The 16,250-nt window shown below is 31.5% G+C and overlaps 3 protein-coding genes across 4 annotated transcripts; 1 reads left to right on the forward strand and 2 right to left on the reverse strand.

The window, feature by feature from the left end:
• Window positions 1–1,019: 1,019 nt before the first annotated feature.
• LOC125050631 (WD repeat-containing protein 61-like) lies at window positions 1,020–4,083 on the reverse strand. 2 transcript variants are annotated; one of them, XM_047650592.1, is made up of 7 exons: window positions 3,928–4,083; window positions 3,755–3,843; window positions 3,527–3,675; window positions 3,205–3,332; window positions 2,551–2,738; window positions 1,546–1,714; window positions 1,020–1,167 (listed from the first exon to the last, which is right to left on the reverse strand). In XM_047650592.1, the coding sequence occupies exons 1-7, from the start codon at window positions 3,943–3,945 to the stop codon at window positions 1,060–1,062; spliced, it is 849 nt and encodes a 282-aa protein (XP_047506548.1). In that variant the 5' UTR covers window positions 3,946–4,083; the 3' UTR covers window positions 1,020–1,059. The 2 variants fall into 2 exon arrangements, with proteins under 2 accessions (XP_047506548.1, XP_047506546.1); XM_047650590.1 differs by having other exon boundaries at window positions 3,097–3,332; window positions 3,928–4,081.
• A 3,135-nt stretch (window positions 4,084–7,218) lies between these two features.
• On the reverse strand, window positions 7,219–9,367 carry LOC125050624 (WD repeat-containing protein 61-like). Its single transcript, XM_047650582.1, has 7 exons — window positions 9,212–9,367; window positions 9,019–9,131; window positions 8,618–8,784; window positions 8,215–8,450; window positions 7,898–8,085; window positions 7,441–7,612; window positions 7,219–7,357 (listed from the first exon to the last, which is right to left on the reverse strand). Exons 1-7 carry the CDS (start codon window positions 9,227–9,229, stop codon window positions 7,268–7,270), a joined length of 984 nt encoding a protein of 327 aa, XP_047506538.1. The 5' UTR covers window positions 9,230–9,367; the 3' UTR covers window positions 7,219–7,267.
• A 1,500-nt stretch (window positions 9,368–10,867) lies between these two features.
• Window positions 10,868–13,693, forward strand: LOC125050506 (pre-mRNA-splicing factor RBM22). The gene is made up of 7 exons (XM_047650401.1): window positions 10,868–11,120; window positions 11,194–11,247; window positions 11,345–11,838; window positions 12,301–12,474; window positions 12,602–12,744; window positions 12,832–12,944; window positions 13,094–13,693. Exons 1-7 carry the CDS (start codon window positions 11,067–11,069, stop codon window positions 13,382–13,384), a joined length of 1,323 nt encoding a protein of 440 aa, XP_047506357.1. The 5' UTR covers window positions 10,868–11,066; the 3' UTR covers window positions 13,385–13,693.
• The last annotated feature ends 2,557 nt before the right edge of the window (window positions 13,694–16,250 follow it).

Consider the following 16,250-nt stretch of genomic DNA (forward strand, 5'->3'; position numbering starts at 1 on the left):
CTTCAATGCAATGGGCATTGGCTAAATTCCATCCATTCTCCATCTATCTAAATTGTCATGAAATGTAAGTTTTATAATAAGGAATAACTATTTTTACGATCCATAAAATATGATGGTATTTACAAAGGTCTCTTCTTCCTCGTACTCCTCTAATGGTATTTTAAGCAACTTAAATAGTAGGTATTACCAGTAATATTTAACGCTAAGTATTACTCTTGTGTAGCAAAAATTTCACAATAAAGCATTTGACATGGAAATCATATTAAAATTGTATGAGCCAGACCTATTTATATGGACATACTATAAGAGAACCAATGCTGCCATACATTGTACTCTAATATTTATGTGGTTTTAGCGAATGTACCTATTGTAATTATAATCGTACGTTATGTAAATTTACGTACGTAAACTTAACATTACATTTCTACGAAACAAAATATAAATTTTAGTATAGTGTAAGGCTACACTATCATAAGATTACCTCGTGTGAGATATTAAATCCGTATTACACCGTGGCAATCCGCTTATAGCCAAAAATTAATCAAGGACCGGGCTTAGGGGTGCTTTGTACACAAACGAGATCGATACTAGACTTCACGAATTCCATTTCACAAATAAAATCTAGTCAACGTCAAATTATTGTCCAAAGATTTTTGCTGTGTGCGTTGTAGTAGTTAGTAGATACATTTAAGTGTCTTTTAATAAATTATTAAAAAAAAACCATTCTAACTCGAATTGCAGACTGCAATGGAAAGAAGCATATCTAGGGAAAAAATAAGACTAAAAACAAGTTATAGATACGTATTGCACGATGCCCGAAACACTTGTTTTTCAATAGCAAGACGCTCAGATAAAAGACGGACTTTAAAAACAACTATATGGAAAGGACCAAGAGGAAGAAGAAGAGGGCCCTAGAAAAGGTAGGTAGAAGATAAAGAAACGAAAGGAGAAAGAAAGCCATGGAGGATGTAAATAAATCGTGTTAACGAGGTAACAATTTAAAAAATACTGAGAATTTTGTTGAAATAGTCTTTATTCTTAAATAACTAATTTTATCATTCATTTCTTATTAGTCTGTAATTTCGGGCACTCGTAAATATTGATAGATTTGTCCTTTGATACTGAAACAACCTTTTCGCTCGACGAATTAAACTGTACGCCCCACACCTAGAAATAAAATAAATTTTAGTCAAAATCTGTATTTAAAACTTTAAGTCGAATATTATGTCATAAGTTATAACCCGTGGTGTTACATTCGATTCTCTGGAAATATTTTTTTCTCATCAGAAAAGATCGGCGTGTATAAAAACTACCAATTAAACAGAAACTTTTCCTCATCAAGGGTTTTCAAAATAGCAAACAACTCCGTAGGTCTTTTAACCATTATATTTCATACAAATAGTCAGAATGCAAAAAAAGTGATATCACAGAAACTTCATTGGTTTAAATGTTAATGGCATTGTAAGAAATTAAGTACTTCATAGTATGTCTATATATTATATGTAGGTACGTGAATCTTATTAAAGAAAATTGATGTAGACTCACTATATGACTATGATCCTGAAAAGTTTTTAAGATCTTAAGGCCGGAAGTTGACGCAATGACCACCTCCCCATCACCAGTTCCCGCCGCTATGCAAGCGCCGTCAGGTGAAAAGCCTACATGTAAAACCCAGGTCTTGAGCTCTAAACTGCCTTGAAGATCACCACTAGCGCTGGAATTTTACAGTCAATTCACGGTCGACGGTAATTAAAAGCCTATTTATAGTCGGTGGTCGGCAACGAACTTCTGGTTGTATGAGTGTCCATGGGCGGTAGTATCACATAACATCAGATGAGCATGTTGCAAGTTTACTCACTGTTCTTAAAAAAAAGGGTGCGTGTACTTATGTACGCGCGTAAGAAGTTATACTTCTTTGGCATTATTAAAAATAGTTTTTGATTGCATGCAAATAATTAATTACAATTAAATAAACAAAGACTGGAAAAGGAGTCATTATAGTCAATAAAGTTCAGTTTACATTTGAAAAATTAAATAAATATTATTATTCTCTTACATTAAGTGTAACATAAATTATATTATTATTCGAATGTTGTTTTTAAATTATGTCCAATGCTGTAGCATCTTCCGTGGGCAACTTCATTCTGTTAATTTTGTGTCACGGTGCGTGCGCATCGTAAAATTTCACTCTTATAAATTTTTCATAAAGAAGTATAACTTCAAAAATGCGACGCTTTGTTTAACACAACTTAAAATATTTCGACTTTGCTATCTTTTGTATATCCCATACTTTGTTAGTACCATATATTATGACGCAATGGAATGCTATACATGGTTGCAATATTATTAGCCTGTCTCATTTTTCTTCAAAGGTTTAGTTTAATTATAAGAAAAAGAGCCAGATGATAGCATAATTTATGAAGTGGTTTTAATTGCCTTTTAAATTAGTTTTATCATCCCTATTTTAATAATTAAACCTAACTTATATTAGTTTCATGCAAAGTTAGGCACAGAACAATGTATTTTATTTAGTAATAAATATAAACTCACACATTAAATAACTTGACAAATCCATCATTAGATGCAGTGACAACTAGTTTACTGTTTGGTGAAAATTCAATACTTCTAACGTCTTTTGTGTGTGCTTCTACTGTGTGAATTAATTTACCCTGAGTTTCATCAAAGATACAAATATTTCCATCGACAGTACCGCTAGCAATATACTTGCTATCTTTACTCTAAAAAAAATTAATCACCTTAATTAAAATAACATTTGTCTTAATATCTTCATGACATAAGCTGAGAGATTAGTCTTCCAAACATTCTGGCTACTAAATTGAAAAAGTAAATCTATATTAACTTGATTAAAGAGAAAAGCCTCTAGACCTCCTAGCCCTAACTTTTTGTGAGATAAACAAGATCACAACCGCACCCATTAGACTGCTTGCAGATGCAATGTTATAACAAAGAGCTGCATATCCAAGGCTTGCAACTTATAAAAATTGATTGGTAAATAACAAATTTTGCCTACTCAATAGCCAGTACTACAACTACATGCATTATTAGTTCATTATATTATTCAATATTTTACCTTACCCATGACACACATAAAGCAAATTTTGCTCTGGTATCAAGAACTTTTATGACATTTTTCTTCACCACATCATAGATAATAAGTTTTCCAGTATGAGTACTTGACACTACCTTGGTGCCATCAGGCGAAAATGCCACCTTCCATGTGTCAATTGAACCAGTTTCAATCTCATGAACTTTGTTTCCAGTTGATAACTCCCAAATTATTAGAATTGAGTCTAGAGACGTGGTTGCCAATGCTGAAATATAAATTTTATTTTTAATGATTTATTTATTTACTACATCATTAATAAAATTATCACAAGTAACATGTTTCACAATTATAACCTTTACCACAAGCCTATCTGTAAAAAAATTCAAGCATCCAAAACAATTGGCGCTATTACAAGTAATTGAAGTCAAAGTAAGTATTAATAAATACAATAAAACTTACTATATCCATCTGGGCTTATGGCAACTGACACAATAGCCATACTATGTCCTTTCAGTACATGCAATAATTCCAGCTTATTATTCTTTATTTCCCACACTTTTGAAATGCCATCCAGTCCAGCTGTTACTATATAATCTTTTGCTTTTTCACTAAACGTAGTAAATTATTCATCATTACTTAAACAGCAACCATATAAATTTTAAATCATATTTTATAGATGTTACATACTTAGAGTCACCAGTTGGCATAATTTTCGTCCAAGCACAACAATAAATTGGATCTTCATGTGCATTCTCCTTTTTACAAAGAAGAGAATACTAAAATAAATTGTATTAGTAATATTAAAAAGTTAATAACTTCAAATAGTCCGGAGTCCGGAAAGCGTATTATAAATATTTTACCGCTTTAGCCGCAGCCATACTTTACTCTTAAATATTTGATTATGCCCAATGTTTAAACTTCGTAATAATTATAGTAAGTTTTTAATTTGAATCACAAATCAAATTTAAAATTATGAGCACAGATTAGTATGGTTGTGAGTTGTGACTTATGTCTTATAATAATGAATTATTTGCACCTGGGGGTCTAGCCAAGATGGCTTAACAGTAGTGTATGTAGAAAGTCGAAAACTAAATTTGTATGAAAATGACAGCTCGTGTCGACAGTCGGTAGCCTAGGCCCTAAAGGCGTGAGTCGGGATACAATAAGCGACGCCATGACAGTGCTACGAAAAGACACACATTAACGCTTACGGTATTCGGTAGCCAACGGCCAATTAATGTTTCGGCAGTGTAGAAAAAACGGCGTTTCTCCGCCATGTTTTAGCGTGATCTCAAAAGCTGCTGTTTGCAATAATTCAGTACAACTATTGCCATCTTTAATGACTACCGTTTTAAAAACATGTCATATTTTGGACGTTTTAACGAAATGGTTTTAATTTGTTATCTGTCTTTTTTTAACGATCTCGTGTAATTATAATAATTTAAACTAGAGTGAATATTTTTAAGTTAAGAGTTTTAGTTTTTCTATGAATCAATGCGAGGATAACATAATAGACACAGATAAATATAAAATTTCAAGAAAATCGGCAAATTAGTAGAGGTAAATCCTGTTTATATTGGATATCTTTTATTGATATTTACCTATATTGCATGTAAGTTTATAAAATTGTTCTTTAGTTTGAAAAATACATATACCATTTAATATTGCTTATATTATGTAATCACAAAGTAAAATGATTGTACATTTTATTTATATTTCAGATGAGAAAGCAGTCACTAATGAACATTATTAGAAGTTCTAAATATATTTTATTGTAATTATAATAGAAGCTAATGATATAATATTGATTTAAATTAATCAAATAAAGTGGATTTATACTTCTTGAACTTTGGAAATATATTAAATCTAGTGAGCAATACTAAGTAATGGTAAGCAGATATTTTCTTTAATTATTTACAAATGTTAATATACTAGAGAAGTTATTATAATATTGTTAATGAATGAGAAGTTTGAATTCAAGTCCCTTGGGAGTTAATGACATTGTTTGGTTATTAAAAACTTTAATTGACAATAAGCAGCAAAGTGACAAATTAAGTAGGTATATTTTTAAGTTTAGAATTAAGTAAAGAGTTTTAATATTAAAGTTACCTATTGAACAAACCTTGGACTGATCTTACAGTTTAGTTTGTCAGTTTTCTATTTGATCAAAGTACTAACTAAAATATTTTATTTTCAGAAAAAGAGAAGCTAATAAGACAACTAAAAATATAAAAAAAAACACAAATGGACAAGTTTTATTAAACTCTTATCTTTTAATTAATTTAAGTGTTATATTATGTACCTGAAAATGAATTTGATAATGGGGAATGAAGCATTTTATGAATAATGTAAAAAATAAGACAAGTGGAGTATGAAATAATGCAGACTGCATTATGTTAAGGAAGATATTTGGTGCCTTATTTTAATAAAAATAACCATAACTGAATCATTTTTATTTTGCTACCTGTTTGTTTAATATTCCTAACTATTAGTAGGTACGGGTCATTCATATATGCATTATCTGTATATTCTTGTAAAATAAACTAATATTGTGAACCACTTTAATGGCTTTTCCTACTAAAGAAGACATAGGTAAATTGCCAAAAATAAAACTGACAAATACATAACATATAATGTTTATTCATTTATTACTTAAACAGATTTTGCATTTACATATTAACTAGTAGCAAATCACTGATATAACCAAAAGTTAATTGACATAAATATTAACTTAAAATCAGCATCAAACTTAAATTTAAATCTAAGATGTTGGAACATCAATATGGAATCAAAGGTTCATTAAGGGTTTTAATGTCATACCAGACTAAGTTTCTATTTTATAATTTTTATTAATCCCTCTTTTCATTTCATTGAGTAGGTACTTGCTGCTTTTCAATTCTCACTTTCTAAAAGTATAAATTTATTATAAACAATCAACCTTAATGACTCCAAATTAAACTGAAATTGTTTGTTGGACATAAACAGAGATAATTCCAACTACTAGCAAATCACTAATAAAATCTACACTTATATAAAAATCTGCTTTCAAATTGACATTAAAAATGTTCAAGCACAAACACCAAACCTAATTAAAGCTTAAATCAAACTCTAATTTCAGTGTTCACACTAGTCTCCGTTTTTTTTCTATTGTTTTTTAATTCTTTGGACTTTATCAACTTCTAGTCAACCTTATTTTCACTCTTTATTTATCAATCCACAGTACTATTTCTATTGTTTCTTCTAACCGGTAACAAAATATGTTGCTTCTTCATTTTGCAGATTAGTTGTGAGGTCAAATCCTAAAAATATCAAAGTATGAGTACTACTAATTATTATATATCGCGATTATGCAATTTCAAAATATTGTATTTATTTGTAGCCTTAAATTTCTGAGAAAACATGAAACAAACCATAATTAATTTAAACATGCAATTAAAATTCACTTTGCACCTTCCGTAAATTCCACTTTAATCGAAAATTGTTCCGACCTTGCTGACATTCTAATGTCCCTTTTGCAGCTTCCAATTGCAAATTTACAATAATATTGTAGTTTTAACTTTTATTTGTTTATAAAAGTGACATTAGAAATACATTTAATCCAGAGACAATATGACGGAATAAGGTGCTACGAACAGCAGCTCGCATCTACGCTGTCGACTTTGCGGTAATGTATCGACATGCCTCTTGGCTACGAACGAAGCGTTTTCGACAGTACAATTACGCAAAAGCGGTAGTGTATGTAGAATACTTTTCGACACCAATATGGCTAGACCCCCTGTAATGTATAATAATTACAGATAGAGACAAAAAATTGCGGACTGATTTGTATCTACCTTGTTCGCATAGTATTAAGCTAAATATTTTTGTAATTAAAAAAATATATATATGCGTCAGGAAAGGTGGTATGGTTTGGTTTTAGGACTAGGGTGCCTGCCGCTTGGCTAGAAGGCGATAAAATAATAAGAAATAATAATATCACTTAACACAATATTGTTAGCGCCAATTTCATAGGATTTAAAACATTGAAGGATGAATAATTAATATAAAGATGTGAATGTTTGTTTGTTCATTTACTTATTACAATTTGTATACTAAAGTACAAATCTTATCAACACAATGTTCAGTTATCTAAAAAATCAAACAAAGCATAATATACTTATAAAGTATAATTTACAAAATAATTAATAATAATATTGGTAACTATAATGGACAGTCATAAATATTTATGCTTTTATCTTCTGAAACGGAAACAATTTTATTGCTTTCTGCATTAAATCTTACTCCCCAGACCTGCAAAAATAAATGAAACTTATTACTTTGCTAATCTAAATTGATTTCACTGTGTATAATATGTATTTATTATCATAGATGACCTGATCAACGTGTTCTTTGAATACATGTTGGCACTGCATAGTATCTAAATCCCAAACTCTTACAGTTCTATCAGAACTGCCAGATACAAATCTTTTACCATCTGGAGAAAAAGCGACAGATAGGACCCATGAGGCGTGGCCTGACAAAGTGCCAGCTAAGTTTGCATGTACTCTAAAAACCAAAAAAGGAAATGATTATTGTAACATTAGTAGAAAAATATAAACAAACTAGAAATAAAACTTAATACTTTTTAATAGTTGATAACTTTTATTAAGCTTTTGGTATATAAAAAATTTCATTGGTTAGACATTCAAGGCTTCTTTCAAGACTTTCAACAACAAACAATATTATTTTTAGGAATAAACAATAGAATATCATGTGATGAATAAATTTTAGATCGGCAATCTTGTTTTCATAAATTGATCTGTAATAAAGTTACTTAAAGTTTAGCCTTACGCATCATAGAGTTTCATGTGTCCATCATCAGATGCAGTCAATAGCAGTTGTGAATCAGGTGAGAAGCATAAACTTCTTATAGGTTTTGCATGTCCTTCTAATGTATGAACTAATTTACCCTGTGCTACATCAAATATTTTTACAATTCCATCTAAAGCACCACTTGCAATGTATTTACCATCAGGACTCTTTAAAAATAATACATATTATGTTAAAGAAAATTATCATAATTAATAATAAAAATAACAATGCAGTTGAATCTATGAGCTATGCACTTTTTCAATTTTACACTAAATATCAATAAGTATTATACTCACATATGCAACACTCAATGTGAATTTACCCCTAGTATCTAGTGTCTGTTCCAATTTGCCAGTTTCAACTGAAAATATCAAAATCTTTCCAGCATTGCTTCCTGATACAACATTCTTTCCATCAGGAGAAAAATCTAAAGTCCATACATCTGTTACTCCAGTGTCCATAGTTTTTAATTTCTCTCCAGTTTCAATATCCCATAATATCAAAGATGCATCTTGGGAACTACTGGCGAGGGCTAAAAATTATAAACATAAGGCCTAAGAAAAGAATGTCATTAGCAATTTTTAAAAGAAAATGCATATGTAAGTTTAGGTGCTTCTCTTTTATATGCATTAAAAAAATATAAAATCCTTATGCTAATCCCATCCTTAATTATAACATCCTTCTTGTGGTATAACTTACTTTTACCATCAGGGCTTACAGCGACTGATATAACACCTAAAGAATGACCATCAAGTTGATGCTTCACTTCAAGTTTTCCATCAATTAGCTGCCAAATTTTAACCATATCATCCAGGCCTCCAGTTATAATATAGCTTTTTGGATCCTCCAGTTCTGGATTGGAATCCCTGTAAAAAAACTTGATTACAGGAAACAATATACATATAAGAGTTATGTTACTTAAAATTTTATAGTTTTTAATATTCTACTACTAAATTGACTATGACTAATATATTGGATATTGGACCTTCCAAATGAAAGAACATACATAAGTTAAATATTTTTGACAACTATTCTCAGATCCTGAAGGGGTACCGTTATTTATTCTTATATAGATATGGTAATAGGTTATGTGTACATACTGCGACTGTTCCTTATTTTCCTCATCTATTTTCTTTTCTGGTTTAATATTACTCCATCCACAACACCATATTGAATCATCGTGAGAATTTTCTTTTTTTAATTGTACATAATACTAAAACAAAACAATAATGATTAGGATGATTCGTTACCGGTTATTTTTTTTAAGAAAAGTTATATTTGAATATGACTTACAAGGGTCGTAATAGACATGTTAGATTAAAATTAAGGTATTATTATTTTTATTGAAGTCAGTCAACAAAACAAAATACATGTAATGTTTTGTTTAATATTTGGTTTTGGATCAGTCATCAGAAAATCACGGTTTTTTTAACTTCAATTGAGAATTGACATTGACATGACTATAATTATTAATATACTACTATGAAAAATTTGACAGATATTATTACTTATTATTGGTTTGTAGTTCGCAGTTCGCACTTCGCAGTAGTTGAAACTTGAAAGTTTTCTTCCGAGCTAGTGAGTGATGTCTCCTACAGAATGTCTGATTAAATATCGATTAAAAACCTAAAGTTATTGTTGTACATTCGGTTTTACTGGTTTCGAATATGAATTATAAATGCATTCAATAAGTATAAAATAGGCTGATTATAGTTTTATGATATTTCAATTATAGCCCCGCTTTTTAGTTTGTTGGTTGGGTTCGAGGTTTAATATAAAAAGTATAGAATCGTGCGTATGATAATGTTTTTTTCTTGAATAACGTTCCCCTTTATAAACCCCCTATAAAACGTACCCCCTAAAAACCCCCTGGACATCTTGATTCCCCCTAAAAATAATTGAATCATAGATTCGGTACGTGTTAATGGAACTCTCTATAGATTAGATAAATAAAATAAACAGATGAAGGGAATTGTTTTTTTTGAACAATTTGCAATAAAATAGATAAGTGTGGACTTTATTACTAATATTATGTTTTTCTTCGACACTATTCGACTAAAAGAGTACTAATATAATTTTTTTACCTTCGCATGGACTGTTGTCGACAAATGTTAGATTAGTTCAACGGCGGTGCCTCAAATGCTCTATTTGACATCGTCACAGGTGATGAAACCTGGATATATTGCTACGAACCCGAAACCAAAAGACAATCAGCTCAGTGGGTGTTTCCTTTCGAGGATCGGCCAACTAAGGTAAAGAAAGGAAGAAGTCAAGAAAAAAAGATGATTGCCTCATTCTTTGGTCGGAAAGGTCATTTCGGGACGGTTGTGCTAGAAGATGGAAGGACATTTACTGCAGATTGGTATGTCAATCGCTGTTTGCCTATTGTCATGGAAAAAACAAAACGACAGCAGCGCCCTCGCAGCAGGATCCTCCTTCACCACAACAATGCTTCAGCGCACTCCGCAAAACGACTGTTGAATATTTGACTATGGCAGGTGTCGAGATAATGAGTCATCCGCCATACAGTCCTGACCGCCCAAAGCCCTGCGACTTTTATTTATTACTAAGAACTAAAGATACGGTGAAAGCGTACGAAAATTCCATAAAAGACCACCAGCAGGCCCACTGCTTTTCTGTAGTTCCATCGAGTGCGACGATGTGTAGCGAGGAACGAAGATTACTTCGAAAATCAATAAAAGTATTGGCAACTTTCTACATTAAGCTGTTTTTCATTTTCTAAACATTTACACTGTTACCTAGTTATTAGTTTTAAGTGTAATCGAGTATGGTTAAAATCTAACCTACTATGCTATTCTTTGTAATAAATTTATTAAAACATGTAATAAAAATAGAATTTATATTATTTTCTATAAGGTATAACAATTTTTGTATTACTAGGTACTAGTTAACCTGTGGTTATGAAGAGATTGTGATAAGTATGTATAAGCTGTGGTGTTTCTCGTTTGTGGAAAGTGATTGTGAGTTGTGATGTGACTGTCATTAATAATTATTTTATTATACTCAGAATAACTTAAAATATAATATAAAGTTTATAATGTTTCATAACGATTTATCGATAATTAATTAAATCTTAATCCACTCCGAAGCTTGTTTTTTTGTAACGGTTTCAATATAACCTAGCAACATGGCTATGTCAAAATCTACAAATACTTACAATCGACAAAATTGGGAAGATTCTGTAAGTAAGAACAAATATTATGCTGAGTATGAAATGTATCCTGTGTCAATTTTAATTCTATTTACATTTTTAGGACTTTCCTATTTTATGTCAGACATGTCTTGGAGACAATCCTTATATTCGTATGGTAAGTTGTCGATTTACGTTTCTTTATTGTTTTATATGGCAAAGGAAATTAAGTGATGAAATTTTATTGACACTTTTTCTCATTTCTCATCTCACAGACAAAAGAAAAATATGGAAAAGAATGTAAAATTTGTATAAGACCATTTACTGTCTTTCGATGGTGTCCAGGTGCTAGAATGCGTTTTAAAAAAACAGAAATTTGTCAAACATGCTCTAAACTTAAAAATGTTTGTCAAACATGTCTCCTAGATCTAGAATATGGATTACCTATTCAAGTTCGAGATGCTGCCTTAAAAATTCAAGATGATCTTCCTCGGAATGAAGTTAATAAGGAGTATTATATACAGAACCTAGATAGTGAAATGGCGAAGTTTGATCCAACTCAACCAAGCAATTCATCTCTAAAAACTAAAGGGTCTTCAGACTTACTGTTACGCTTAGCAAGAACTGCACCATATTATAAAAGGAATAGGCCACATGTGTGTTCATTTTGGGTAAAGGGTGAATGTCGCAGAGGTGAAGAATGTCCCTACAGACATGAAAAGCCAACTGATCCTGATGATCCCTTAGCTGATCAAAATATTAAGGACAGGTATAGTAATAATTTCTGCTAACCTAATAAAGATTCCTTTTTTTAGTATAATAAACTTTTTTCAGGCTAAAGTATGATAAAGGAAGTAAAGTTATTCTTAATTAAACTTCTTGTTTTCCTCTGGTTTAGATTTATTATAAAGACAATACTAAGCTTAATAATAATAGGTTTGTAAACTAAAGTGATGTTTTAACCAGTTTTAGTTATTTTTTGTGTTCTCATTCGTCTGCAATCAGCCATAATCAGATAATTTCTGAGTTTTATACGCTATATAACAGTTTTAGTAAATCATTTAATTTAATATACATAAATCATAAAATAACAAATTAAGTTAATATATTAATAGAAGATTAAAACCATTTAATTTGAATGTGCCTTTAAAATCCCCAGAAAGGATAGTATCAAGATTCTACATGTATATATTTTAGTTTAAATAAGTCTTAAATACTTTTTTAAAATTAGATACTATGGTGTAAATGATCCTGTGGCTGAGAAGCTTATGCGGCGTGCAGCAGCTATGCCTGCATTGCCACCACCTGAAGACAGGACGGTGACAACTCTGTACGTAGGAAATTTGCCTGAGAATATTACAGAAGATGAACTGAGAGGACATTTCTATCAATATGGTGAAATAAGGTATGTTTATTATGGGACTTAAGCAACCATTGTATTATACATTGCATACCTATAAAATTTGATTATACTTAATGTGATGTGACTTTACTGCATTTAAAATGCTATATTCAAATTACTCTCATTTCAGGCAGCTGACCTTAGTTCCAAGGGCACAATGTGCCTTTGTGCAGTATACAACAAGGAGTGCAGCTGAGCATGCTGCAGATAAGACATTCAATAGATTGGTGATAGGAGGCAAGAGACTCACTATAAAATGGGGCAAATCTCAAGGTGAGGGAGAGGCTGGGATTAAATTAATTTATTGGAGTACACATTTTTGTACTGTTTATTAACATAAACTTTATTTCCTATTATTAGGCCGTCAAGGAAATAACGATAAGAGTGAAATGGCTCCCCCACTAGAGCCTGTTCCTGGTTTACCTGGGACTCTACCTCCACCACCGGCTTATTTACATCCATTCCCACCTCAGGTAAGAATCTTTTATAGGACTTACTTAATCTGAGTCTTGAATCATTGGAATCAAATCTATTTTTACAATAAATATATATCTGTATGTTCGTTTAGTACACAAGAAGGTTCACCAATGGTTAAAAAATAACTCATAAAACTACTTTCCAGATGCCGCCTCCAAACCGTCCCAATGACTTCTTCAACCTGCACCACTATGGTGGGCCTTGGGGCGGTTGGGGTGGACCTCCACTCCCCCCAGGTCCGCCTGGCATGCCCCCTGGGCCCCCAGGTATGCCACCTGGAATGCCGCCTGGTCCACCTGGGATGCCGCCGGGACCACCTGGAATGCCACCAGGTCCGCCTGGGCCACCTCCAGGTCCACCCCTGGCTTTGCATTATCCCAGTCAAGATCCGGCGCGTTTAGGTGCCCATGCGCACGCATCTGCCCCACAAACTTAATTTGTAGCAATGTGTAATAGAATGAAATATGAGTGTAGATATAAGTCTTAATGTTTTTAATTGAGTAGATGATGGATGTTTTGAAATTTTACAATGGAAGTATCAAAATACTAAGTCTAAAATGTTTGTTTATGTGTAACATTGAGAAGGTTGCATAAGTTACATTATTTGTCTGAACATTATGTAGTCCGGTTTTTCCTTTAAGAACAAGTATGCATTTTGGTACAGTACTACAATATAACTTTGTAACATAATGTCATCATCTGTGTATTTTGAAATAAGGTATAGAAATATATGACTTTTCACAAATGGCTCCTTAAATTTTTTACACTTTTGTTTCCATTGATAATTCAGTATAGAGATTTAGATTTCATTGCCGAGTTGTACAGTTGCAATTGGTTTAGTAGTTCCAAATTATTGATAATTTTACGGAGGAGTACGGCTGTTCTCTGTTCAATAATTTTTCTAATAAAATCGTAAAGTTTACATGCATGCACAAAGGACTATGGCCGTCCTCATCTTTCTAACTACTCGGCAAACTAGTACTCCATGATTTAGTAAACTACATATAGTAGTAATGCATGTCCGAACATTTGAATAAAAATAAAGCTAGTGCTGGATAAGACCACAAAATGCAAACAAGGTCTGTCGTTAATTAATTTTCTTTTCAATCTGATAATGGCTAGATAGATATTTTAACAATGTTTCATCGATTATAGGCAATCGGTTGATCAGTGCCTAATATATTGTTGTTTATTTTTGGAAATCCTTCACCGTACGAGCTATTATTGCGCACATAAAAATATCCATTATAGACCAGTGCCGATAATTTTTGAAACCAAAAAAAATTACAGTAGGATGAAACCCATTAGAAAAGCAGGGGAATATGATCAAAATGAAAGGAAAAATAAATTACGGTCGATCTGAGGTCGGGAAGGGGAAGGGGGGGAGTTTTAAGGGTAAAAAACGGTTTATCTCGATTTCCGGCAAAACTAAAAGTCCTATCGAAGAAAGTTAAATGGCAAAGTTGTAGGCAATAAAAAGATCTACAACTTTTGTATTTGCAGATTTTTCACATAACCTCAAAATTTATGTGAAAAATTCAAAAAACCAACTGTTTGGTTTTTTATTTCTATCTTTTACAAAAATTTATTTTTTTAAACGAAATTTATTGAAAACTTACCTTATTATGTCCCAAATATACTGTAATTTATTTGATTAAAAATATTTATTTTTTCACCTTATTTTGAGTTAATATCGAAAAAACACCCTAATTTTCAATTTTGAAAATTCTGACGTCAAATTCAGCTTTTTTCAAAAAGTTGATGTGCTTTCAGTGCGTTGAAATCTCTACTTTCCTATGGTAAAAAATATATATATTACCATAGTAAATCTTCTCGGAAAATGCAAAAAATCGTATGCAGTAACGCCCAGACCCGTCATCCCCTTCCTATGAATTCTATTCCTTCTTTAAATTATAATTAGATGCCTATTTATTACTAGGTGACCTAAAAAAAATTTTTAGCCTTTAGATGGGCTAAAGTTTTCGTATTTCATAGAGAAGTAGGGAAGGGGATGACGGGTCTGGGCGTTACTGCATACGATTTTTTGCATTTTCTGAGAAGATTTACTATGGTAATATATATATTTTTTTTACCATAGGAAAGTAGAGATTTCAACGCACTGAAAGCACATCAACTTTTTGAAAAAAGCTGAAATTTTGACGTCAGAATTTTCGATTGAAAATTAGGGTGTTTTTTCGATATTAATTCAAAATAAGGTGAAAAAATAAATATTTTTAATAAAATAAATTACAGTATATTTGGGACATAATAAGGTAAGTTTTCACCAAATTTCGTTTAAAAAAATAAATTTTTGTAAAAGATAATAATAAAAAACCAAAAAGTTGTTTTTTTGAATTTTTCACCTAAATTTTGAGGTTATGTGAAAAATCTGCAAGTACAAAAGTTGTAGATCTTTTTATTGCCTACAACTTTGCCATTTAACTTTCTTCGATAGGACTTTTAGTTTTGCCGGAAATCGAGATAAACCGTTTTTTACCCTTAAAACTCCCCCCCCTTCCCCTTCCCGACCTCAGATCGACCGTAATTTATTTTTCCTTTCATTTTGATCATATTCCCCTCCTTTTCTAATGGGTTTCATCCTACTGTAATTTTTTTCACTTTTTATTTATTTTAAAGGCTATCTGCACTGGTCTATTAGTGTAAAATCAGGGTTTAACCGTGCAACTACAGTTGCAGTGATTGGGAGTTGATTGCCTCATAATCTTTTATTACAAATTTAAGCACAATTTTTTAGTTATTATTTATATTATTACTTTTTTTACAAAAAAAAATGTAAATTTAAACCAATACTGTCCGTGTCCCGCAAGATTCTGGAATAAATCTTCGCTGCCTGTGCAAGTTCTAGAGCACAATACTTAACCCGTGTTAACCGTTGATGAGCTTTACAATTTAACAAAATGCCAACGCCCCCATTTACATAATAGTTAAATCAACATCCTCTCTTTCTGTATATTCATTGACGTGGTCGTGGTTGAGTGTCGTGATTTTTATTTAAATACTAAAAAATTTTATAATAAAAACATTTAATTCACGCCAAGACCATACAAAGTGTTATGAAAAAAATTAAACTCTACAAGGTTATTGATAATTCAACGTTTTTCAGTTAGGAGGTGATAGGGGTGACTCATTTATAATTGGCCTAGTAATAATATTGGTAGTAGTCCATAACCCTTGCATTTTATGCTCAAAATTTAATGCATTTCAATATACAGATGAACTACAGCAAATCATATCTAAGTACTAACATCGTTTACGTTGTAATAAGCTTTAGCAAGCAGAGC

This window comes from Pieris napi, chromosome 6, assembly GCF_905475465.1.
Source record: "Pieris napi chromosome 6, ilPieNapi1.2, whole genome shotgun sequence".
NCBI lineage: Eukaryota > Metazoa > Arthropoda > Insecta > Lepidoptera > Pieridae > Pieris > Pieris napi.